The 27,576-nt window shown below is 43.6% G+C and overlaps 1 protein-coding gene across 5 annotated transcripts in view; it reads left to right on the plus strand.

Moving 5' to 3' along the window:
* Positions 1 to 27,576, plus strand: part of SCUBE1 (signal peptide, CUB domain and EGF like domain containing 1) — a 269,114-nt gene that overhangs the window by 179,355 nt on the left and 62,183 nt on the right. For all 5 annotated transcript variants that reach the window (XM_063446713.1, XM_063446711.1, XM_063446714.1 and 2 more), the window contains one exon: positions 20,830 to 20,946. In XM_063446713.1, the coding sequence (XP_063302783.1) occupies positions 20,830 to 20,946 (117 nt within the window). The remainder of the gene's footprint in view (positions 1 to 20,829; positions 20,947 to 27,576) is intronic.

Raw genomic sequence — 27,576 nt, forward strand, 5'->3', positions numbered from 1 at the left:
TACACGTCGAGGTGATGAAAGAGGGAGGTAGAAATAGGGCTAAGTGAGAGCTAATAGGCTAGGGAACATAATAAGGCAGTAATTAAATAGAGTGCCAGTTCAAAGGGAAAAATGGTACTTCCCCTTTAAGAAGCCGGAGACAAGTCACACACCCCCTAGCTAGTAATAGCGCATGCATGCGCGCGCACCCGCGATGTTGGCTGGGCGTCTGCACAGCGTGGTAGGACAGGAAGGACGGCGGGACCGGAGCAGCACGGGCTGGGAGGAGGTATGACAACACCTGCTTGTAATGCTTACATACCCTATGTGTACCATACACTAAATAATATACAAGATGACATTCAAGGTATTACATTGGAAGTGTGCATTTTAAATCTACATTTATCTGCCTTATTTATGTGTATTATATTTATTTATTCCCCCCATCCTTAAAACGTGTTATATTGGTAGTGTTGAAAGCGGCAGAGCCTCATTTTAACATGCTGGATTCCTGCAGAAAATGACAAAATGTGGCCTTTCAATAGTTGACCCAAAGCCTAGCAGCCAGCCGTGACATGGGAGACAAGTGTTTTCATTGATAAAACTCAGAAATCACAGCAATTTCTGCTCAGGAAATTGTATTCTCTTCTTGTCCAGTAAAATATATTTTTTCCTATTTTAGTCATATTTTATAATTCTCATATCCTTTGTATCCTAACAGGGTTAACCTGCACTGTTCATCTTCTGCGAGGTCATGGAGGAGACATAGCATCCTCGCCAGTGGCGTACACATGACCCATGGGGCCCCGGTGCGAAAATTGATCCATGCCCCCCCCCCCCGCGCTTACTCTGCGCGGGCCGGGGCAGCAACACATGGCGGCGGGCACCGGGTTGCAGGGCTGCGACCGCGGTATGTACGCCAGTGCATGCAGATGCACACACACTTTAACAAGGCTAGCGGTATTCCCGAGCGTGACTCGGGGTTAATTTTCGCTGCCAGAAGCGGTAACCCCGAGTCACGGGGTAGATAACAGAGCTGGCAGCGGAGTCTCCTTACCTTCTCCTTGCGATCCAGCGATGTCCCCGCGCTGTGATTGCCGGTGAGAGCCCCAGCGGATGCCTCCATCTGACTTCCTGGTTCTGTCTCTGTGAGCCGCAGAGGCTCATGGGGGCGGAACTGGGCGGGTAATTCAAATGTTTCAATCATAAAAGTGACACACACACATAAAGTTAGGTGATACAGTGAAATCCTGTCAGATTACATTGTATCACCTCAGATTTGACACAGTATCACCTCAGATTTGAAATTTGATCATCCTACACTGCCCTGCCTGCCCTTTTTGCTGTAATTTCTGCCCATAAAATAATTTTTTTACCATGGCATCAAAGCGTCACTTTAGCATCTCCAAAGCGGGTTTGGATCAGATGAGTGACAGCGGCAGCGACACAGAGCCCCTCGCAGAATTGAGCGACTGCGATAGCGATTCGTGGCAAGATTCGTCATCCGACTCTGACAGTGACCAGAGAAGTGGCGACAGCGACGATTCTGCACCCGAGCTCAGTGATGTGCGCACTTGGTGCCTTATTGATTGCGGTATGGATGAGGTACCGCCGCCAAGATTTCCGTTTACTGGATCACCTGGGATGAAGGTAGACGTTGAGCACAATGATCCTTTGGCATACCTAAAATTATTTCTCACAGATGACGTAATTGAAAAGATTGTCACGGAGACAAATCGCTACGAGCAGCAATCAGCTACTCTGCATAGCAAGTTTTCCAGGAACAGAAAATGGGAACCGGTGACTAAAGAGGACATCTGGAAGTTTCTGGGGCTAATACTTCTTCAGGGGTGGTGGGGAAATCCCAGCAGAAATGGTACTGGACTACCAATAAATGGCTGGCAACCCCATTTTTTGGCACCATCATGTCCGAGTACCGATTTTCCCTCATAATGAAGAATTTGCACTTCACCAAAAACGAGGAATTTGACGAAGCCACACATCCAGCGGCAAAACTCAAGAAGATCTGGGAAGTATACCAAATGATCCTAAAAAAATTCCAGCAGGCCTATGTGCCAGATAGAGACATCAGCATTGATGAAAGTCTGATGGCTTACAAGGGACGCCTCAGCTGGATTCAATACATCGCATCCAAGAGAGCACGGTTTGGAATAAAATCCTATATGCTCTGCGAGTCTGCCACTGGCTATATATGGAATTCCGTCATATACACCGGTAAAGGAACACAATTTAACCCCAGGTACAGCGGCTATGGGATGGCAACGTCATCAGTCCTTACACTGCTTGAGCCATTGCTGAATCAGGGGTATTGTGTGACAACGGACAACTTTTACACATCGCCTGAGCTGTACGAGTTTCTGATAAAACACAAGACTGATGGATATGGAACCGTTAGGGCCAACCGACGTGACCTGCCATCTATGTTTGCCAAGAAAAAACTGAAAACAGGAGAAATGGTTTCCTGGCAGAAAGGAAAGATGATGGCAATGCGTTGGCGTGACAAAAACGACGTATGCCTAATGAGTACAGTGCATAACACCTCCACTGCCATGGTCCACACAAGAGGTGGGAAAGATGTCATGAAGCCACAACTTGTGATTGACTACAACAACACCATGGGAGGAGTCGATAGAGCTGATCAGGCGATGACATTTTATCCGGCTATGCGGAAACAACAAAAATAAATATTACAAAAAAATCTTCAGGCATCTACTGGAACAATGCCTCTGGAATGCCTATATACTGCACAGAGGAAAGAGTGACAAGCCTCTTGTTCATTCTGACTTTATCTGGAAGGTGGCGGAGCGGATTTTTGTAAACTACCAAACGGCATCAGTGGCCGTGAACAGATCTGGACGTCGTGCTGTTGACGTTGTCAACCCAGAACGCCTGACTGGTCGTCACTTTATGGATTACATCCCGCCAACCGCAAAAAAGGCAGCACCTACAAGGATGTGCATAGTTTGCTGCTCAAAGCAAGATAGCAATGGAAAAAAAATCCGAAAGGAAACCAGATTCCATTGCCCTGATTGTGATGTCGGTCTATGTGCAGTCCCATGTTTCAAAATTTACCACACCCAGGATGTTTACTGAATTTTCTTTGTTTGACAAATTTCATTATTTATTACATTATTGAATAAAATTATATTATTTATTAGATTATAATTCATGATTTTATGTTTCGAACTTTATCACATCTGAGAGTACTTTTGGTCAGGTTTAAGAAAGTAATTACTGGCCTACAATACATAACACCAAATTTCCATGCAAAAAAATGGTACCGCTTTTGGTACAAAATTCCTGACATAATCATACCGCCAGGGAGGTTAAAGGACCACTACAGACACCCAGATCACATCAGCTCAATGAAGTGGTCTGGGTGTCAGATCCCTCTAGTTTTAACCCTGCAGCTGAAAGCATAGCAGTTTCAGAGAAACTGTTATGTTTCACTGAGGGTTAATCCAGCCTCTAGTGGCTGTCTCACTGACAGCCGCTAGAGGCGCTTCCGCCATTTTAAGACACTGAACGTCCATAGGAAAGCATTGAGTAATGCTTTCCTATGGGCGGTTTGAATGCGTGCGCGGCTCTTGCCGTGCATGCACATTCAGAGCTGAGAGGCGGAGGGATCCCCAGCGCCATGGGAGTCCGGCGCTGGAGAAAGGTAAGTGCTGAAGACACACACACACACACACACTCTCACGAACAAATGCATACACACTAGCTAACAGACACACACATTTACTGACAGAGACGCACTCAGCGGCAGACATACATACACACTCACTTACAAAACATACACTCTCACTGACAAACACACACTCACTAACAGACATCAAACAGACTCACTAACACACACACACACACAAAGTAACAGACACACACAGTAACACACTCACTGACACTCACTAGCAGACACACACACTCTAACACAAACACCAACACTAACACACACACTAACACACACACACTCACACACACTAACACTCACACACACACTAACACACTCACTCACACACACTTACACTCACTCACACACACTTACACATGCTTTTTTTTTATTTTTATTTAATCCCCCCAGCCTCCCTACCTTTTGGAGTGCTGAGGGGATTCCCTGGGGTCCAGTGGTGCTGCTGGGCTCCTGGGCTCCTAGGCGGGCGGGCGGCCGGTCACTGGGCGGGCGGGCGGGCAGTCAGGCTGGCCGGTGCGCGAGGGAGCACTCTCCACTGAGTGCTTCCTCTTCAGCTCCCTCGCGCGCCGCGTAGGGATGCCGGCACCGGAAGATGACGTCATCTTCCGGCTCTGGTATCAGTGCGGTGCGCGAGGGAGCTGAAGAGGAAGCACTCAGGGGAGAGTGCTCCCTCGCGCACCGGCCAGCCTGACTGCCCGCCGGGTGTAAGCAGGGGAGGCCGGAGGTGGCCGGCTCCTGGGGCCCCCAGGAGAAGAGGCTGGCCCAGTGGGTACATACAGGGTCGCAGGGGCGGCCGCTGCGACCCTGGTATGTACGCCACTGAATCCTCCGGTGCTTTTCCTATGGCCTTCAATAGAGGAGGAAGTGTCTGTGATGGTTGTCAGACATTAAAGGTGGATGTAACCCTGCAATGTATACATTGGGTATTATAAATACAGCTGCAGTGTTTTACATTACAGGGTTAAAAGAATAGGGTCAGTGCACCCAGACCACTTCCCCGAGGTAAGTGGTCTGAGTGACCATATTGTCCCTTTAAGGAATTTGTAATTTATTTTTTTCTAAAAGAAAAGCAAAACTGCAAACTCCCTGCTAACAGCATGCCATCCTTTGCCAAAATCTATCCAAAGACATTCTGCACTCAGGAATGCTTCTGAATAGCAATAGAGATTAGCAAACCCTCTTTTTTAGGTCATTTGGCTAGGGCCAGCCAATAAGGTTTACACTTGTGTTTCGGGAAGCGTGAGGCACCCTCTCAGTTTTCTTTAATACTACCATGTGAAAAACACAAAACACACCAAGCCAGGGCAATTAGTCAGCAAGCGGCCAATAGTTTGGGTTAAGTTACTGAATTGCTGAATCTTTACCTATAAATGTTCCTAATACCTTGCTTTCCGAGTGTTCTAGAATGAAAAGAAGGAATTCCATAACAGCTTTAATTTAATATTTTTGAATGAGCTTTTCAAATGATTTTTTTTTTAAAACAAGTAAAATATCCAAACATATATCATAGATAAAAATGTATCAAAATCTTAAAATACTTTTCAAAATATTAAATTCTTTGAAAAGCTTATCCAAATTTAATAAATCATTTGAGAAGATTATTCGTAAATACTAAATTGAGCACAGTATTAGAAACTGCCTGGAATTGTTGGAGTCTGATTGGAAGCCAAGTGATGCCTGTCCGTTTAATGGCTCCTTCTCACGTTTCTCCTTTCAGATCTTCTTTTATATGATTGGCTGAGTGAACAAGGTACCTCTAGATTTTGCCTTCTTTCCTTCATTTAGGTAGAATATTTAATTTTTCTCAGTATTATTTTTATAGTATTTGATCAGTGATATTTAAGGAACACTATAGGGTCGGCAACACAATGTGTATTCCTAGCCCTATATTGTTAAAAACCTTGCCCCCGCTTAAATTACTAGAAAACTCACTGATCTACCTCCTTGGCTGACATCATCAGAATTGGTGATTTCAGCCAATTAAAATGCTTTCCCATACAAAAGCATTAAATTGGCTGAGATAGTAAACTCTGATGATGTCAGCCAAGGAGGTGGGCTGGTGCGGAGCCAAACGCCACCCTGGACAATCAGCATCTCCTCAAAGAGAGTTGAGAAAAGTTCAGTGTCTTCATGCAGAGGGTGGAGATGCTGAATGTCAGTGCTGCACATACCCAGAAAGCCCCTCTAGTGGCTGCATGAGGAGTGGCCACTAAAGGTGTTCCTACGCTGTAATGTAAAGGTGTTCCTAGGCTGAAAAGACAGTGTTTACTGCACAAAGCCTGCAGGGATTGGCTATAGACACCAGGACAACTACATTAAGCTGTAGTTGTTCTGGTGACTATAGTGTCCCTTTAACATTTAGTTTACTTGCCAGGCAACCTCAGCCAACTAAAGCAGGCATTATGAATGCCAAGATCCATATAGTGTTTTAGGAATATAGAGATTCCCCATCTTTTCCAGGGCACATATCACTTATACAAATTAATGGATACTTATGGAAAGTTGCATGATTTTGCTATTACATGACGAAAAGTCATGATTTTATTAACCCCTTAAGGACACATGACATGTGTGACATGTCATGATTCCCTTTTATTCCAGAAGTTTGGTCCTTAAGGGGTTAAAGACACGGAGGCGATTATTGCATATCCCTTTCTTTACTGTCCACCAATAGCAGCAAAGGATATAAACAGAATGAAAAAAAAACAATGAATATTCAGTGACATAGGCCCCTCCCTGCACAGGTCCCAGTATAATAGACAGCACTTGCCTTCCATTTCCCTCTTTCTGAAGATGCGACACTATACACAGAGATAAAACGAAAACGTAAAAACTTCAATCCAAGAAGATGATATAACATCAATTAACGTGGAAGTATAACTTGATGACTGCCAACCAAACAGTATTCGCAGGGAGAGATCGTTACATGCTGGAGCCAGACGGTCCACCGGAGTAGATTAGGCTGTGAAAATATAAAGAACAGGAACCCAAGGGTTAAATCGGTACTTGAGACCGGCATCCAGGCCAGACGGAGCAAGGCCCCACCAATATCTGCAGAGAAGCAATCAGAGAGACTCAAATAGACATAATTACAAAGTCAAATCCCTTCCAACACAGATCCCACTTACCGTACCAATCAAACGATACGTGTCACCTATATATATAAATAAACTGGGGGGGGGGGACAAACAAGTCATAACCTGAGTAGTATAAAAGTGGGTGGGACAATACTCGCCTCCGTGTCTTTAATAAAATCATGACTTTTCGTCATGTAATAGCAAAATCATGCAATTTTATGACAAGACACGGAGGCTCATATTGCAAGTTTAACCCCTTAAGGACCAAACTTCTGGAATAAAAGGGAATCATGACATGTCAGACATGTCATGTGTCCTTAAGGGGTTAAATCTGATCGACTACCGCCGCAAACGTATGAGGGACCGGTCTGAAGTAGAATTCCCGAAAAACCGATTCCCTTGACCAGTCGGCCATCTTCATGAGGTCCTCCAGGCGCGCGCCTGAAGCCATCATTGAAGATGCCGAGGCCCCCCTGATCGAACGGGCGCCGAAAATCGCAGTGTCAATACCGGCTTGAGAGAGTGGCCCAGGGATAGGCAACCTTCGGCACTCCAGATGCTGTGGACTACATCCCCCATAATGCTCTTACACTCATAATGCTGGCAAAGCATCATGGGAGGTGTAGTCCAAAACATCTGCAGTGCCGAACGTTGCCTATGCCTGGAGTAGCCATTTAACCCAGCGAGACAAAGTGGTGCTAGTTACGGGTCGAAACGGCGGACGGGTAGATGGAAATAGATGGGGGAAGGATGCGGAATGGTGTAGCTTGGTGCGCTCCTCATAAGCGCGTAGGCAAGCCACCGGGCACAGCGCCGGTGTAGTGGGGAAACTCGGATAAGCTACTGACCTGATAGACGTTTTGGTGCGTCTGCTGATATTGAAGGTCACTCCTTCTGGGGTGTATGATCTGGTGTTAAAGTCCAGTGCTCGGACATCCGAGACCCTCTTACAGGAGACGAGACAAAACAAACAGACCAGTTTGGCTGATAGTTGTCTGAAGGAGAGCGCGGAATTAGTGGGCCGAGAAGCGAGGAAGGATAACACCACCGATAAATCCAAGGTCACGGTGTAGCGCAGTCTGGGCGGCTGAGAGAGGAGAGAACCTTTAAGGAGTCTGCACACCAAGGGGTGCTGGCCCACCAGGCAGCCGTCGAAACCCTGGTGTGTAGAGGAGATGGCTGAGCAATATAGGTTGATGGTCCTGTATGCCTTACCTGATTCAAAGAGGGAAGTCAGGAACTGAAGGACCGCAGTTACAGAAGCTGAAACGGGTTCCAAGTCCCGAGCCAGGCACCAACCAGCCCAAGCTCGCCAAGCTGACCCATATGCCCGTCTAGTGCCGGGAGCCCATGCTGCTGCCAGTAGGCATCTAATAGTGTCCGAAACTCCCTGGACCTCCCAGGGTCCCCTGAAATCCGCCACGCTAGCAGCGGAAGGGAGCCCTCCAACCGGAGAGGATAGCAACACCCTATCGGGTCCAGTAGAAGTTCCTGGGAGGGTGATATGGGGATATTTATGGGATAATAATAGTAAACAGTTGAGAATTGCCCACTATTTCAATTCTCAGATCCCAAAGATCGTTATCATGTAAGTGAAATGTATTCCATATAAATAAAATCACAATTTGTTATAAAAATAGATACAATTTATTGTGACAATTTGAATAATAATAATAATATGTAACATGCAAGATAATAATCAATGAAAATTCAGCATAACATGAATATGCAATACAAATGGCAATACATTTTCCAACGGTTAACACAGCTTAGAATCTACAACATTAGCTGTCAAGAAGATTTATGGCGGGCTTCACAGAGACAAAGAAAAAGTTTTACACAGTTTGCAGCGTAAAGCCATAAAACTAGCTAACAGTTAGAATAACCCTTTCAATGCTGGCTAGACCTCTTAGGTAATTAAGATCTATTCTCATGTAATTTTAAATAAATAACATTTATACCAGCTCATTAGTCATTTCCTGGAACCATCCAATAAGAGTAATCTACCATGTTCTATAAGCATAATTTTAACTTGCCTAAACAGATATTTTATCTTATTTTAGAGCAAATCAATACACCTGGATAAATATCACGATATGCTAACATGTGATATGTCACATAAATACATAATTATTCATTTCTATCTGCATAATAGAAAGTTTATAAATATATACTTCTTAGTTAACTAAGATTTCTAAATATCGAAATCTGATCGTGATTTATCCAGTCATATATCATGCTATTAGAAAATTTTAATTAATTTTAATTAATTAAATGAAACCAGTATATTTACCAGTTAAAGAGATGTTCTCACCAGATGTTCTCAGGTAGCTAAGTGTCAAGGAATGTTTCTTTCTCGCTCTGACTCTGCTTTCTTCTTACTTAGCCTGCTTCCGACTATTCACTCTCTTGCTTTCTCTGCATCTGAATACCTCTGCATTCCCTTTGTCTTAACTTTTAAAGGAAAAATTCACTAGGTGATAGACCAATAGAAACATTGGAGGTGTGGTTACCTTCCAGATAACAATTTAAGTATTTGGTCTATAGAGGCAGTCTCGTCCCACTAAACATACCTATCCAGGAGTTAACTTTTCCTGGTGGCTATTTTGACGTCATTTACCTTATCTTTATAGTTGTCTATAGCTCAAGTTTTCTTTCAGTTCAAGAGTTTCTTCGAATTTTCTTCAGACTGTGTGTCTGGCAAATTCGGCTATAATTTCTAATATGACAGTTATAATACTAAATATGACCCTTAAATTACAATGGGACTCTTATACATTATCGAAAGTAAAATTACATTATTTAATCTTCTCTGTCACAAATGTCTGGGTTTATAATTGATTATATTCCATTAGCATTTAGCTAACAGTCTGTCCATCCCCTGTTCTCATTTCTTATCAACAGGTTTGTATATACTAAGCATTCCTTTAGCTCTGGCAAAGTGGTTAGTTTTACAGAAAGGATAGAAATCTTGTGTCTTTTGTTAGCTTGAAAATAACAAAATGGAGTCTGGTCTGTTCAGAGTGACAATATACACTTTTAATTTCTATCATAGCACAAAATGTCTGCCGATATAAATATCCTGACAGTGGCAATAGCCTGGGAAAGTCTACCGTCATCCCGAGAAATTGAGGGAACCATGATTGTGTTTCCCAGTTCGGCCTGGTATCTGCAAGAGTGTAGGAGGGTGCGAGGGATCATGGAGAACGGGGGAAAGGCATATAGGAGGTCCCCGCTCCAGACCTGCAGGAAGGCGTCCACTGCCTCCGCCGCCGGATCCGGCCTCCAGCTGCAGAATTGTGGGAGCTGGGTGTTGAGCCGGGAGGCGAATAGGTCTATAGCAAAAGGTCCCCAAAGAGATGATATACTGGAGAACACGTCCGTGTCCAATTTCTAGATATCGTGAGCCCCAGTCCGCCTGGACATTGTGTAGTCCTGGCAGGTATTCCGTCTGAACCACCAGGTCCCTGGCCAAGCAAAAATCCCAAAAGTATTTCGCCAACCTGGCCAGGACCGCAGACTGAGTACCGCCCAAGTGGTTGACATACCTCACCGCTGAAACATTGTCCATGCGTACGTCACCGCCCCCTGAATAGGCAATGTAGGGCCATAGCGAAACTCCTACATACCCATCACCTATATGACGCTTGGAGAACCACACACCCAACAGAGAGAATGTACACTCACTACTCAGCTGTGCATAACTCCTACTCGAAAATCGACGGATTTCTGGTGGCAGGCTCAGCACTTGACCAAATCATATCCAGCGACATACAGCAGATCACATGGTCAGACCACGCACCAGTAACCCTAGAATTAAAAAACAATTACGACTTTAAGCACCGCAGCCCCTGGAAAATTAATAACTCCCTGCTGAGGGACGAGCGGTTTGCAGACACACTGGCAGGTGATATCCACACATATTTCCAATTAAACTATACCAAAGATATCTCAGATACTACCTTGTGGCTGGCACACAAATCAGTAGCGAGAGGCTTACTAATACGCAGAGCGGCATACGTGAAAAAACAGCGGCAAACACAACTCAGAACATGGCAAACAGAACTATACGAGATAAACAGGCTAAACCAAATCGCACCGACTATAGAGACAAAAACCAAGATAGCCCAGCTCAATAAGCTCATACTCCAACACGCACTAGACACGGTCAACTTAAACATGCAACGACTCAGACTGTCACATTATGTCCAGGGCAACAGAGCTAGTAAGCTATTAGCGCAACGCCTAAAAACCAGGCAGGCGAATCAAAAAATATCCTACTTCACAGACCAAACAGGATCCAAAATATCCACCCCTAAGGGAATCAGTGAGGTGTTTGCTACATACTACTCATCCCTCTATAACATAAAGCACAACACACACACGACGCACCCGACAGACGTCAATATTAGAAAGTACCTAGACACGATCACACTACCTAAGATCACAGCTCAACACAAAACAGCGCTCACCAAACCGATCGAGGAACAGGAAATCATAGACCTGATCAAAGACCTCCTGTTGGGGAAATCTCCAGGGCCAGACGGGTTTGACAACCATTATTACAAGAGGTTTGGCACCATACTGGCACCTTACCTGGCTAGACTGTTCACAGAGGCGGCTCTCAAAGGGGAACTCCCCAGGGAAACATTAGCAGCGCATATTGTAACACTCCCTAAACCGAACAAGCCCCCAACGGTGCCGCAGAACTTTAGACCTATCTCCCTCCTAAATACCGATGCCAAGCTTTTCGCTAAACTCTACGCCAACCGCCTAGGGAAAATATTACCGCACATCATCCACAACGACCAAGTGGGTTTTATAAAAGGGAGGCAGGGGGCAGATAATACGAGGAAAGTTATCAATATACTCCACCATCTAAAACTCAGAAAAGGGGCGGGTCTCATGGTCTCCCTTGACGCCGAAAAGGCGTTTGACCGATTGCACTGGGGGTTCCTTCAGCAGGTATTAGGCAAATTCGACATCCCCGAAGGGTTTGTGTCGGTGGTCAAAGCCCTCTATAGCGACCCCTCAGCGAGAGTACTTAATGCGGGTTTTTTATCCAAGCCGTTCCGGCTCACAAACGGAACGAGACAAGGGTGCCCCCTATCCCCTTTGCTCTACGTCCTGGCGCTAGAGCCGCTGGCGATTAGGATAAGAGAGAACACGGCGATTCATGGGATGGGGATTGGAAACAAGCTGTACAAGGCGAACCTATTCGCCGACGACATATTACTCACCCTCACGCAACCTAACATCTCACTGCCGAACCTCCTACACGAAATAGAAACATACGGAGGGCACTCATATTACAAGCTCAACATCTCGAAAACGCAGGCGATGGGGATAGGGATACCACGAAGTGACATAGACCACCTGAAACACACTTTCCCCTTAGATTGGAGAGACGACTACCTCACCTTCCTGGGATTGAGAATCCCAAAAGAGCCACAAGGTCTCCTGGAGCTCAACTATGGGAGACTGCAGAGGGAAATTAGCGACACACTAAAACAATGGGAGACTAAATACATGTCCTGGGTAGGGAGACCAGCGGCGGTAAAGATGATGCTACTGCCAAAATACCAATACCTGCTCAGAACACTACAGATTCCACTACCTCACATATACCTCCGAAAGCTGCAGAACACCCTCACTAGCTTCGTATGGGCGCACAAAAAAGTGAGGGTAGCCACAAAGATCCTTACCAGACAGGTGTCGCAGGGAGGGCTGGGTTTGCCAGAGGTCCAGACATACTATAGAGCAGCACTGCTGACTACAGCACTACAGGCACACACGACACAAAACCCACCACAATGGGTGGAGATGGAGTCCACATGGACATGCCCCAAAGGCCTCAAATATCTCTTCTGGGTACCACATGGGAAACGCCTGGCGCTCCCTGAGATGCCCACCACAACCGATACCTTACTGAAGATTTGGGACAAAGCAAGACCTCAACTGGGGTACACCACCAACTGGACAATGGCCACCCCCTTATATAGCTTACATATAGCACACCCCAACTTTGACCACCGGGGATGGACTGAGAAAGGGTGCACACTGGTTACTCACCTGTTTAGCCATGGACTCCTAAAACAATTCCCTGACTTGCAAGCCGAGTTTGACCTACCACAGCGGTTGATATTCTCTTACCTCCAATTAAAAGGCATACTGTCGCACGACACCACCACAATCATTCCGACACAAGCGAAAAACATAGAAAAGGCATGTACGACTATGACCATGCCCACTAAGCCGCTGTCACTTATGTATGCCGCTCTCATTGACTCCACAGACCAACCACAAAAGGACAACTTTAGAGACGCCTGGCATAGGGTATTAGGCATGACACTTACAGTTGAGCAATGGAACAAGGCATTCATTGCACACAAAGGCAGGTCCAGATGCGCCTCCCACCTAGAGCTCCTCCGCAAGCTGCAATACAGATGGTACCTGGTACCAACCAGATTAGCCAACATATACCCAGGCACCTCCAGGCTTTGCTGGAGATGCTCCAAAGCAGAAGGCACAATGCTCCACACATGGTGGGCCTGCACGGCTCTCAAAGAATATTGGAGCGGGGTAGAAGGGACCATCAATGGTGCGCTACACTTAGACACCAAGCTAAATCCAGAAACAGCTTTACTGTTCATGTCGCTAGAAACCTACACTAAATCACAAGCCAGCCTAATATTCCACATACTAATGGCAGCTAACCTTTTGATAGCTAGGAATTGGAAACAAACGCAAGCACCTATAAGATCTAATGTCATCCAGCAAACCACACTGAACCTGACGTATGAGACTGGGACCTACCAGGGGTTCCACCCATCGAAGCACATGATACAGGCCAAGAAAGACTGGGAGGCATACATAGAGAGGGACAAAGAGCTGAACCCCTAAGAGGATAGGGACAAGCGTTACCTCCACACAAAGGGAATCACTAAAGAGAAAAAAAAAAAAAAACAGGTAGAAGGGAGGACAAGAAAACACTAAGACAGGAGTAATAGACGAACTAAACAATCAGGTACGAGCGTCCACATTCGGGAGAAGAAGGCGAGGATTATAAGGTCAACGGCCCTAAAGACAGAGAGGCAGGCAATATACCCACTATGTACATATTTATAGCGAAGTAAGTTACCCCGTTCTCATCTCCCCCTCTCCTATAGCCCCATCCCCCTTCCCCCTCCCCAGGAGTACACGGTAAAACCAACTGGGAGATAGCCCACACAGATGTGCCCATGATAAAGCACCAGTAGCATGCATAAGTATATTCCGATTGTGACTTTGAAAATGTATCACTGTAAATGGAATGTTGCATTGTAAGTGTCTCCTTTACCCACCCCTTTTTTCCTTCTGTATCCCAGTTTTGATATTTGGACATGAAAAATAAAAATTGTCAAATTGAAAAAAAAAAGAAACATTGTCCATGCGGAGGCAGATGCATGTATGGGCATGGTCCCTCGCGAAGCTGCGGATCGTGAAGGAGCCTGCCAAGAGCTCTAATGCGTTGATGTGGAGTTGGGATTCGGATTCCGACCAGCGACCCCCTGTCGCCACACCCTCGCAATAAGCCCCCCAGCCATGGAGGCTTGCATCTGAGTCGATGGTGAACTCCGGCATGGAGCCGAAGATTGCCCTGCCGTTCCAAGCAGATAGGTTGAGGATCCACCATCGCAATTCGTCTTTTGTCTCGTTGTCCAGGAATACCAGGTCCGCGTAGGATGCGCCGGACCTCAGGTGAGCTATTTTTAAGCGTTGCATCGCCCAGTAATGGAGCAGGCCCGAGAACACTGCCTGAATAGAGGCTGCTAGTGAAGGAATCGCCAAATAACAATCCTTGGGCGTCCTTCCCAGCCTCTGTTAGGGCAAGGTTGGCCAGTTTAGGCTCAATTTTAAACAAAATGGCTTTACGCCGTTCAATAGAGAGGGAGGTGTTTACACTCCCAGCGATACAAATAGCCCTTTGGACCCAACCACGAAGGTCTTCTGGGTCAACCATATGGTTTCCAGCTCTGGCATATTCCGCCAGTTCGAAAAGTTTTGCCAGTGGGCCAAATATGTCTAAATGTTTATCCTGGCATGCCTTCAGGGCAGAGTCTAGGCCCTTACGTGGGTTCCAGCCCAATTTAGTTAGGAATTGGGTCATCTTTGGATCGACTTCGGGGGTAGCACAGACTTTATTAGGCACCGTAGGCCTTTGGCACTCCGCCCTCAATTTGTTCCGTGCCGCTTTGCTGAGCGGGCGCCGTACCCAATTTTCCATGTACTTGGCTACATGGTCCGCTGGGAGCCACTCTGCCGACCTCGGATGGTGAAGCTCATCTGGGTCGAAGAGAGGTTCGCCCAACGGATCCAAGAGGGTGGACCCCGCGGTTGCGGGGTGAGGCACCCCCGTGTCACCTCCGGACGTCTCTGCCTGAGCAGAGGCCCATCTCAGCGGAGTCAACATCAGAGTCATTATCCGACTCAACCATAGCCTCCTCACCTGACCCAATTTCTGAGTCAGAGTCACTCTCAGGTTGTGCTCTAGCACATTTCCAGAGCCGCGCCCGTTCTGCCTGGCGCGGAAAGGCTCTCTTGCGTGGGTGGGACACGCTTTCTGGGGCGACCGTAGGTACGCCAGTCGTAATAGTTCTGGAGGCAGAGGGGTGTCTGGATTTATGGGTTGCCTTTTTAGGTGCGCCCTCAGACCGGTCCATAGAGGGACGCGGAACCTGACATATGCGCGTCCAAAGGATGTGGCAGGAGGGCTTGAGAGATGGTATGGGAAAGAGTAGAGGACATGGACCCCATGGCTGCCATAATGGCATCTGTCATTGAGCGCTGTAGCGCCAAGAATTGGTCCCCTTCAGGTTGAGTGGGCCTGTCTGCCATAGTGGATGGAGTGTCATAGATGACTGGGGTCTCTCCCAAAGGCAAAGGGGCATCAATTACCCCAGAGGGTGGTGAGCTGGAAGGCATCCTGGGTTTGGGCATATTGGATGCAGTTCAATATTCCTATCAGTGATATACAGAGTAGTAAGGGTTAGTCACCCAAACTATAGGGAAAAGAATGACAGAGATCTCACCCGGGTCCAGACTAGAGGCACACAGACACACACGAGGCAGTATGAGAGACAGGAAGTCGAAAAATGTCCGCCGCGATATTCGCGGCAAAACCTGTGATTTCGTCAATAGAGAAAAAACAACCGAACGTGCGGTCAAATAGGCGAATGCGCGTGAAGGAAAAACAGGCGAATAGTAAACCGCACGAACCAATTAGTCGTACACGGCAAGTAGGCGAATTTGCTATATGCCGGTGAAACTAACGAATGGTCTGGATTCGTGAATTTAGCCGGACGGCATGATTCATGCAGAAACAGCCAAACGGAACGGAGAAAAGTAGCGCAAAATGGCGCCAGAGGACAAGGAGAGGAGAGATGGTGAGAAAATAAATAAGAGGTCGGAGCAATCACAGAAAAAAGTTAAACTGAGTGCAAGATAGACATTTCACACAGAAGGTCTGGAACCCTGGGGGACAACAATATGTGTATACAGACATAATAAACAGATAGATAAACTGAGGAAAAAAGATGCCTTAGTAATTAAAATAATAATACAGAATCAATCAATAATAACAGAATAACAAATTACTATAAACAGCAGAAAAAACAACTATAACTGACATAATAAACAAGTAATCAATGGGAGAAAAAATGTGAGCTGTTACTTATCTTTGGAGCAGCAAAGAAACAGGGAAATGGAAGGGAAGTGCTGCCTATTATACTGGGACCTGTGCAAGGAGGGGCCTATGTCACTGTATATTCATTGTTTTTTTAATTCTGTTTATATCCTTTGCTGCTATTGGTGGGCAGTAAAGAAAGGGATATGCTATATGAGCCTCCGTGTCTTGTCATAAAATTAAAGGTTACAACAGTAAGTCAGTCCAGAATGCTGCAGCATATAAACTCTCTATACTACAGAGCTGCCAATCATCATACTGAAATGAAGTGTGTTCAGGAGAACTTGGTGTATATGGCAACTCTAAATATCTAGGATTAAACCACACACACTCCCTGCCATGAATACCTTGCTATATATGATTGGGTAATGATGAACCAGAATCTAAACCAATATCGGCTCTTCTGCAGTCTAAAATTTGCTTTGCTCTAGCTGTTTTTCTGTAATATTATTACGCAAAAAAATGTGTGAGCCAAATGCACAGAAAAGACAAAAATGCAACGTGTTAAATAACGCATGACTCCCACGCATGAACATATCCCATATCATACGATACCATTAACATCGCATGCATCCCATCCACAGGGGCATTCAGCGGGGGACCCCTCTTCCCAAGACATGCAGTAACCCCGTACCATTATTTCAGCCATTATATTGCCCCAGTATTAGAAACATAACGTGTGTGATATTGCCCCACTATTAGAAGTATCATGCGTGTGATATTGCCCCACTATTAGGGACATGATACGTGTGATATTGCCCCACTGTTAGAGACATAATGCGTGTGATATTGCCCCACTGTTAGAGACATAATGCGTGTGATATTGCCCCAGTATTAGAAGTATCATGCGTGTGATATTGCCCCACTATTAGGGACATCATGCGTGTGATATTGCCCCACTATTAGGGACATCATGCGTGTGATATTGCCCCACTATTAGGGACATAATGCATGTGATATTGCCCCACTATTAGAGACATCATGCGTGTGATATTGCCCCACTATTAGGGACATAATGCGTGTGATATTGCCCCACTATTAGAGACATCATGCGTGTGATATTGCCCCACTATTAGAGACATAATGCGTGTGATATTGCCCCACTATTAGAGACATCATGCGTGTGATATTGCCCCACTATTAGGGACATAATGCGTGTGATATTGCCCCACTATTAGAGACATCATGCGTGTGATATTGCCCCACTATTAGAGACCTAAAGCGTGTGATATTGCCCCACTATTAGAGACCTGAAGCGTGTGATATTGCCCCACTATTAGAGACATAATGCGTGTGATATTGCCCCACTATTAGAGGCATCATGTGTGTGATATTGCCCCACTATTAGAGGCATCATGCGTGTGTTATTGCCCCACTATTAGAGACATAATGCGTGTGATATTGCCCCACTATTAGGGACATAATGCGTGTGATATTGCCCCACTATTAGAGGCATCGTGCGTGTGATATTGCCCCACTATTAGAGACCTAAAGCGTGTGATATTGCCCCACTATTAGAGGCATCATGTGTGTGATATTGACCCACTATTAGGGACATCATGCGTGTGATATTGCCCCACTATTAGAGACATCATGCGTGTGATATTGCCCCACTATTAGAGGCATCATGCGTGTGATATTGCCCCACTATTAGAGACATAATGGGTGTGATATTGCCCCACTATTAGAGGCATCATGCGTGTGATATTGCCCCACTATTAGTGGCATCATGCGTGTGATATTGCCCCACTATTATAGGCATCATGCATGTGATATTGACCCACTATTAGAGACCTAAAGCGTGTGATATTGCCCCACTGTTAGAGACATAATGCATGTGATATTGACCCACTATTAGAGACCTAAAGCGTGTGATATTGCCCCACTATTAGAGGCATCATGCGTGTGATATTGCCCCACTAATAGGGACATCATGCATTTGATATTGCCTCACTATTATAGACATCATGCGTGTGATATTGCCCTACTATTAGAGGCATCATGCGTGTGATATTGCCCCACTATTAGGGACATCATGTGTGTGATATTGCCCCACTATTAGAGGCATCATGCGTGTGATATTGCCCCACTATTAGGGACATCATGCATTTGATATTGCCCCTCTATTAGAGGCATCATGCGTGTGAAATTGCCCCACTATTAGGGACATCATGCATTTGATATTGCCTCACTATTAGAGACATCATGCGTGTGATATTGCCCCACTATTAGGGACATCATGCGTGTGATATTGCCCCAGTATTAGAGACATCATGCGTGTGATATTGCCCCACTATTAGAGGCATTATGCGTGTGATATTGCCCCACTACTAGAGACATAATGCGTGTGATATTGCCCCTCTATTAGAGGCATAATGCGTGTGATATTGCCCCACTATTATAGGCATAATGCGTGTGATATTGCCCTGCTATTATAGGCATCATGCGGGTGATATTGCCCCACTTAAATTACGGAGACTGTCCGAATATGCTAGTTGGTCAAAATGAATGTGCACTGCTAGTTGTAGAAAGAAGTGGAAGTGATTAAATGAATTACATGTAAACGTCAGAATCAAACTGCCCACCGATCATTTGTTTGCCAAGCGTACCACTTCCAGGTTAGCATGACACTGGGATAAAACACAGTGGAAGTTATTTTTATAATGAGGTGTTTTTAATGTTATGTTTTGTGACGTTTTACCATTTCTTACATTGTAAAGGAAAGTGTTGTTATATTTTCATTCCATTTTACTTGTTAAGGAGTTTTGAGCGCCTTGACATGGTAAATCCAAACACTAGTAAGTTAACCATTTTTCCTTGCCAGTTGCATCATAGCTTTATTCGAATATTGTACTTCAGCTAAAAGCAACCAGATCTTTTTTCTCCTTTCCTTAAACCTTCTCTATCTTAATGAATCAACTCTCCTTCTTTGTCCTCCTGTCTTTATTTATATTTATTATCTTTTTCTTCCTTGTACTGACCTCAATACCTGGGCTGCAGTGTGCCGTCTGTGGGATTCTATTAAAGGACCACTATAGTGCCAGGAAAACAAACTCGTTTTCCTGGCACTATAGTGCCCTAAGGGTGCCCCCACCCTCAGGGTCCCACTCCCGTGGCGCTGAAGGGGGAGGAAGGGGTTAATCCCTTACCTCTTTTCCAGCGCCGGGCTCCCTCGGCGCTGGGACTCTCCTCCCTCTTCTTCCGTCATCAGCTGAATGCACATGCGCGGCAAGAGCAGCGCGCGCATTCAGCCAGTCTCATAGGAAAGCATTCTCAATGCTTTCCTATGGATGCTGGCGTCTTCTCACTGTGAAAATCACAGTGAGAAGCACAGAAGCTCCTCTAGTGTCTATCAATGAGACAGCCACTAGAGGCTGGATTAACCCATATGTAAACATAGGTAACCATTTACAGCAGAAAGGGTTAATCCTAGATGGACCTGGCACCCAGACCACTTCATTAAGCTGAAGTGGTCTGGGTGCCTATAGTGGTCCTTTAACTGATGAATTATGGGTAAATTTAACTGGCAACGGAATGGAACCTTGCGTAAGCTCTTCCCATTGTCTCAAAGTTTCCTCAGTAGTCTGTACCTTTCCTTATGTATTTTATAAATGCTAGAGTGCTCAAGAAAATAAAATGAAGAGATTCAGACATGGCACTGTGTCGAAGAAGGTTAGATAAGGTTACTTTTAATTACAAAGCCGCTTTAAAGTCATACTTCTTGTTGGCTCAGTTTGTTATATGTGCATTTTTAAAATGCAAATTAAACATTCAGTATTATTGTTTTTGAGTTTTCGTGGAGTAGCAATAAGAGATCGCACCCATGAGACCCCTAGACCTCTATGTAACGGAGCTTTGTTAGTCTGTTTGATTATTATTAAACTAATAATGCATTATTATTATTATTATTATACTTGGTAATAGGTTTGAATGATGAAGATGAGTAAAGATGGTTGTCAAAGGTTTTAGGGATTTCAGGGTGTCCAGGCACACGTGTGGTTCTCACCCAGTGAGCGACAGCTTCACTACTTTCACTCTGGCATTAGAGTACCAGGCTTGGCACTGTATCATCAATTGGTGCTATTAATTGTAGGCGTGTTTCAAATTTGGGGCTTTAAGTTCCTCATGGTTTAATGGTTGAACTCTAGCACCCTGTGTTTTCTAGTAAAATTGTTGTTTTTGCTTTTACATTTTGTGCTACATACATTTCTTTTTATGTTTGTTTTCGGGTTTTTCTATAAATAGTACCATATTTTGCTTTTTCTGTAAATAAACCTCCTTTATCTGTTAGTGTACAACAGCAAGATCTTTATTTTGTTGTATTTTTCTCCATTTTTCAGAAACCTGTGCTGTGAATAATGGTGGCTGCGACCGTACATGCAAAGACACAGCAACAGGTGTGCGATGCAGTTGCCCGGTGGGATTCACACTTCAGCCTGATGGGAAGACATGTAAAGGTCAGTCACCATTTCTTTTCAATAATTTGTATGTGTCTCTACTTAAAGGGGCACTCCGGGCACCATGTCTACTTCATCAGAATGAAGCAGTTTTGACTGCTCAATTCTCTGCCATTTAGGAGTTAAATCACTTTGTTTATGAACCCTAGTCACACCTCCCTGCATGTGACTTACACAGCCTTCCATAAACACTTCCTGTAAAGAGTTATCTAATGTTTACACTTCTTTTATTGCAAAATATGTTTCATTTAGAATTTCTTCTCTCCTGCTCTGTCAGTGACTTGCTAAACCCTGCAGGATCCTTCTGTATGTAATTAAAGTTCAATTTACTAAGCAGGAGATAATAACTTTTAAAGTAAGCTAATCTGATTGAAAATTAAACCATTTTCTTTTCATGTATCCTCTGTTTCATTCTTCTAGATCACAAAATTTTCCCTAATTGAATTAAACATGCTTGCATTGCACATGGCATGCAAAAATGGCCATTTTAGAGCATTCAGTGCATGGGCGGTCCCGATTTGCTAACCTGCCATGCACGGTTTGATTAATCGACGTGCAGTCTCCACCTCTCTCTATGCTTTATAATCTACTCCACCCTAGATGCACTCTAATACCAAATACAGTTTTTACCAGTCGTTCCTCATTTATTTCTGTACTGTTATAATGCAGCTCTATGATTGCCTCCAGTCCCTGACTCCGTAAATTCAGTCTGGCTCCGTCATTTTATTTGCTTTTTGTCACCTCTGCAGTGCAATAAAGGATCATATCTTTTCCATTTTGGACTCCATCCTCTCAATTAAAATTGGACTTGTTGATTCTTTCCCAAATGTTACTTTAAATAGCTCATAAAACAAGCCGGAAATGTGGCTTTTGCCCTCCTCCCAGGGTTTGCTCCAGACGTACACTGAGATTTATTGAGATGGATGCTGTCTCTCGCTTGTCTGTCTGTTCCTACTTGTGTTCAGGGGGAATAAAGCATTCACACATTGCTAATTAGCTGTGTTAGCTCGCCGGCTGCAGCAAAAATATTTTAGTTTTAGTTTTTTTGGAAGTTTTAATGGATCTGCAAATCTAGGAAAAGCATATATTATTCTGCAGTACCAAATGTAAAGTGCAGAACGATAATATCTGTTAACTGTGTACATGCCAGACAGATGTAACAAATAGCACAAGCATATACGTAACTCTCTCCAGCACTGTGAAGGTTAAAGGTCTATGTTTATAGGCTTTAAAATAAAGAGAAGGGACTTAATGTGTTAATTCTGTCCTTCCTATCTTTGTTTCTACTAATTGCACTAATTACGAAGCACCCGTTTTCACCCTGCCAGTGGACACTAGTCCATCTCTATGACTCTGAAGTTCTTTTGTAAATGGTGGGATTTGGCACAATAGGGATGTTCGAAGAAGGACACATCTTTGTGGGTCTTCCTGTATAGATTTGTATTTGTGATCTTTCATCTAATCCAGTATTTATTTTTTATTTTTTATCTTTGATTTATTTCCTTTCTCATATAAGAGAATAAACATCAATCTGAGTGCGGTAAAGGCTACATACAGCTGCTTACAGCCTATAAGGGGGAATATTTGTATGATGCAGGGCTACAGATCGGAAACAGAACTTGCTACTTTGTCAGTATCCTTTAATATAGTTACATAGTAAGAAGGGAAATCCCATTCCTGCAAGTCTCCTAGTTAGATGTGGACAGAGTATATTCAGACACACAAACAACGTTCACTCTTTTCTAGCCTTGTGTCATTTTTATCTGTGAGCACTGAGTGCAGTTTGTAGTATGCACAATTGTATCACAGAGCTCCACACCAATTAAAAACACACATGATTAATGTAGAATATATTAAGGTGCTTTTGGGTGCATGGGCAATTTCTTGGGCGCTTGTTGAGCGTGAGGACAGATGTTTTGAGAGTACTTCCGACGGCTGCAACAGGAAGGCGGGCAGTGACCGCGAGAAGCGGGACAGTGGGAGCCTAAATTGGCAAAGGCCTCCCATTGGTCCCTGTCATGCCACACTCCCCATACACTTACCTTTTGGGGGCGTGGATGTGACAGGGGCCAATCAAAATAGATGTTAAGGCATATATACTCACCTTTTTCCCTTAGTTCCTTGCCCTATCGTGGTTTCTGTTACAGTTCCCTTTAGCACTTGTTGTGTTCAGTTGTGTTCCTTCATACTTGACCTTGGCTTTGTTTCTGACTACGTTATCTCTTTATCCTTATCTGTTCTGTTTGCCGGCTTGCTGTTTACTGTGTACCAGACCCCGGCTAGTCCTAGTTTACGCTGTCTCTTTGTGCCCTTGACCTCGGATGGCTCCTGACTCTGTACTCCTCTCATATACGTCGAGTCCGGCCATTCTAAGGTCTGGTAGACGTATCTCCCCTCTGTGTTGTCTTCTGTTGAGCTGAATCCTACGTGCTGGGGTATATTTTCGTTACAGGAGGACAGATAGTTTAGGTGTTCTTTGGTTGGAGGAGAGATGGTTTGGGTTTTCTTCGATTGGGAGGACAGATGGTTTGGGTGTTCTTTGGTTGGAGGAGAGATGGTTTGGGTGTTCTTCGATTGGGAGGACAGATGGTTTGGGTGTTTTATGGGTGGGAGTGTCGGTGGACTGGGAATTTGGGTGCAAAGACAGATGCTGTTACTGTCCTGATAGGCAGATTGTGAGCTGGAAATTAATATTTATTTATTAATAAAAGATTTTACCAAGAAGGATACATTGAGATTTCACTTGTCATCAAGTATGCCCTGTGTCCACAAACACTGCATTGTTACAATAGGGTACAATATAATATGTATTACAAAAAATAATACAATATACATACATATATAAATTTAACACATAAGAGGTAATAAATATATTCAACCATGACAGGTGCATTCTGTGCTGATGTAAATTACCATAGATCTCTTAAAGGATTTTAGATTGAATGAGGATTTGGGTGATCTGTAGGAAAAAGAAGTTTGAGACACTTTATTTTTGTATTGCGGTATGCTAAATATCGTGCTAGTACTTGATTCGAGGTTATAGGATGTGGGAACTGCCGGGGAGATCATTCTATTCAGCTAGGGTGGGAGCTTCCCAGAAAAGCTCTTATGCACAAGGCTGGAAATATGAATAGTGTGTGTTGGTATTCCAGGAATAGCCAGTTTAGCTATTTAACATGTCACAATGGTGGGTCAAGTAATGACATTCTATTACAAAGCTACAGAACAGATTATATATGTATAAAGTTTATGAAGGTGGGTTTCTGGTGCAGGTGCATACACTATATCCCCATAATCAATGACCGGCATTAGCATCTTACTGTAGGGCTTAGACATGATTTGTTTCTGTACAGGGCACCTAGTTTTGTAGAGAGTTTTTCACTGTGAAGGCCAAAGGATAGATTGGGGTCTAGTTACATACTTAGAAATTTGTCAGTGTGCTATTTGGATTTGTTCTGATACATAGCTGGGGATTTTGTAGTTTGTAATTTAGCTACAGTTCCAAAGATCTTTGTGACAGTTTTTTCAGTGTTTAGGAACACTGCGAACAGGTGTTGGAGACTGCATATCCTTGAGCTTTGCCCATTCCCAGAGCTCGCAGTTTTTGCTTCAGTGGTTATGATGCAAAGAGTTTTTGGGTGTCACTCCTATACTATCAATCCAACTACAGGCGGCATTGATTGTCTGGAAGTGCTGAGCTTGACTTAGCTGCAGTTCCTTATTATCTTAATGGCTAGGAAAGATTTCGGTTTAAGGTAACCAAAAAGTTGTGGCTTAATGTGCCTGAAAAGCTCTGACCAGGACAGTTTGACAGATATGTTTGGGTACCGACAAAATGCTCTGTACCATAATATCTAGAATAAGCTGTAATGATTGTGATGCTAAGTGTACTCTTGGCACTGGCTATTAATGAGTTAATATAAAGCAGAACGTCCGGGTCAGTTAATCTGCATGGCTGTGAAGGCCTACTCATTCACTTGTTTTTCAATGTGGCCTCTTTGGGTAAACCGTGAGGAATAATTAATCACTCGAGGGGTCTCCTGCCACTAGACTTACTCTTAGGATATTATACCTATTCTCTCTGTGTGTCTGAGACCACTCTGCTTACTTGGCGCTCAGTGTAAAATATGTATTCCCTAATCTTCCTGTACTGAGAGATGAATTAGTGTGTGCATTAAATTAAAATGTAGCGTTTTTATTTTAACCGTCCGAGACTTACAAATTTACAAATGTGGAGAATATTTTCAGTTCATGCATTTTTTTAACTTTACGATTTAGGCCTGAATTTTATTATTGTCCACAATACATTCAATCTGGTTTTATTAATAAATCCCGTCATTCATAATTTCATTGAAATTTAAGGACTAAAGGTTGATTATGATAAAAGAGCATATTTCAGGGTGGAATAATTTACCAGCTACGAGGGGACAATGTACAACTAGCATAACTTTATTTTAGTATTAATCCTCCTGTTCTCCAATTGTCATTCTCAGTCCTTGCAGTGAAATTTATTGAGGTGTTTTGGATGTAGATCCCATAATAACACATTGTGGTGGTGACTTTCTTCAGATTCCCTTTGATTGAGAGAGGGTTAAGATGAATCGTGCTATGTGCTACAGCAGGCAGGGCTTGGCTAATAAAATTATTCTTATGGATAATGTCAGGAAGTTTTCAAATCAATAAACCACTTATCAGTGTTTCCTCTACGGCCCCTACTTGATGCAGTGGTAGTAGTACGCAGGTTTTCTTCCAACTCAGTCTCTGCCTCCGTTATATAAAGCGAAAGTCTAGGTAAAAATGCATCATTTTTTAATGCACTCAAATAAGGCAATTACAATGAAAAATATTATGTTCAAAATTATTTGCAAAGTCTGTATATATTTCCCAAAGACCTCCAAAAGTTACAGGTCTGGTGTTCCCTTGGTGCATGGGAAGGTAAGTTTAACTTACCTGAAACGGTCTCTTATTAGGCCAAGAAAGTCTCCATAAATCAACCTGAATTCCAAAGCCATCATTTGTGACAGCTGCTGGGATCGGACAAAAGTTTTTGTCAACCTCAAGCTTGTCCATAAGGCAACGTAATCCCTACTTTGTCTCATGGTATATTTGGATAGCATTGGAATTTCTGTCAAATACCTTTTTTTTTTTTTATGACTTTTTTTATTTATATAATACAATACATATTATATTGATGTAGCATATACGATACATTGATATAAACAAGTTGTACAATCTAAGGCAAAATAAGGGAAAAGGGGAGTTGGTTATAAAGCAAGAGGGGGGAGGGAGAGAAACAAAATAAATAGGGTGTAAAATGTACATATATTTTAAAAAGAAATGGTATAAATATTATATTTTTACCATATATTTTTAAAAGGGACTGTTTATAATAATTGCTTAAATCTAGATATTAAAATAAATAATAGATTGTAATACTTATCTGTTAAATCGTCTTATCTTTTGAACCCAATCATCCCTCACCTGTCCCAATTGGGCAAATACAGAGGATGATTATCATAAAGTTAGTTAGAAACCTCTATTCTCCAATACCATTGCAGTGATTTATTTTTCTTGGAGATTTCCAATAACGTGGCAATACACAAGTGGCTGCATTTACTGTATGAGTTATTACTATCCTTTTTACCTTTCCTTTTTAGTAAAAGTTTTAAAAACTTATTTTACTAAATAATTTGGTTATTAAAGGAGTGACTAGTTGTATGAAAAATAAAACTACAGTCCAATATTCTTTTAGTTTTGGGCAATTCTACCAAATATGGCAACATAACTCCAAGGCATCCTAGAACATCTGTTTCAGTGTGGCTGGTAGTAAATATCTATTTACCTATATACGATTTTGATAATGTTTTTCATAATGTATTGTACATTGTGTAATTCCAATTCTTCCTCCCACTTTAGCATACTGTATAGGAACTGTATAGGTTAAAAAAAAAATACATACCCTCCCCCACTCAACAGTAAACATAGTGTCACTGAATGCTTTTTTTAATCTTTACTTTGATCAGATTCTCTGCCCCTCCCCTCTTGGCTTTCTCCCTGCTTCCTGTGTTTCAGCCAGACTGTCCACCAATAACCATGCTCCAGTTATTCTCTATGAGAATCCGTAATGACACGCCCACAATGTCTGTCCACCAATAACCATGCTCCAGTGATTCTCTATGAGAATCCGTAATGACACGCCCACAATGTCTGTCCACCAATGGCCTCGCTCCATTGATTCTCTGTGAGAATCAGTAATGACACGCCCACAATGTATGTCCACCAATGGCAATGCTCCAGTGATTCTCTATGAGAAACCGTAATGACACACCTTACTGAGTGTGCCTGAGTTTCACTCAGCTCAACACATGCCCACAATGTCTGTCCAAGTCTCCTCGGAGTCCTCCACATTCAGACACTAGAACTTGCAAACCACATCACACGCACAAACATTTCATCACCACATTAGTTATCATATAGTTTCAAATGCTTATTATAAATAAATAAATATATAAAGAAACAGACAAACTCATAAATACCTACAGTACTATCTATCTAGGGGTTAACAATGGGTAATGAGAGGGACTGGCAGGGGAGGGGTTAAGAGTGGGTAGTGAGGTTGGCTGACAGGGA

The sequence above is a fragment of the Pelobates fuscus genome, chromosome 3 (genome assembly GCF_036172605.1).
Source record: "Pelobates fuscus isolate aPelFus1 chromosome 3, aPelFus1.pri, whole genome shotgun sequence".
Taxonomy (NCBI): Eukaryota; Metazoa; Chordata; class Amphibia; order Anura; family Pelobatidae; genus Pelobates; species Pelobates fuscus.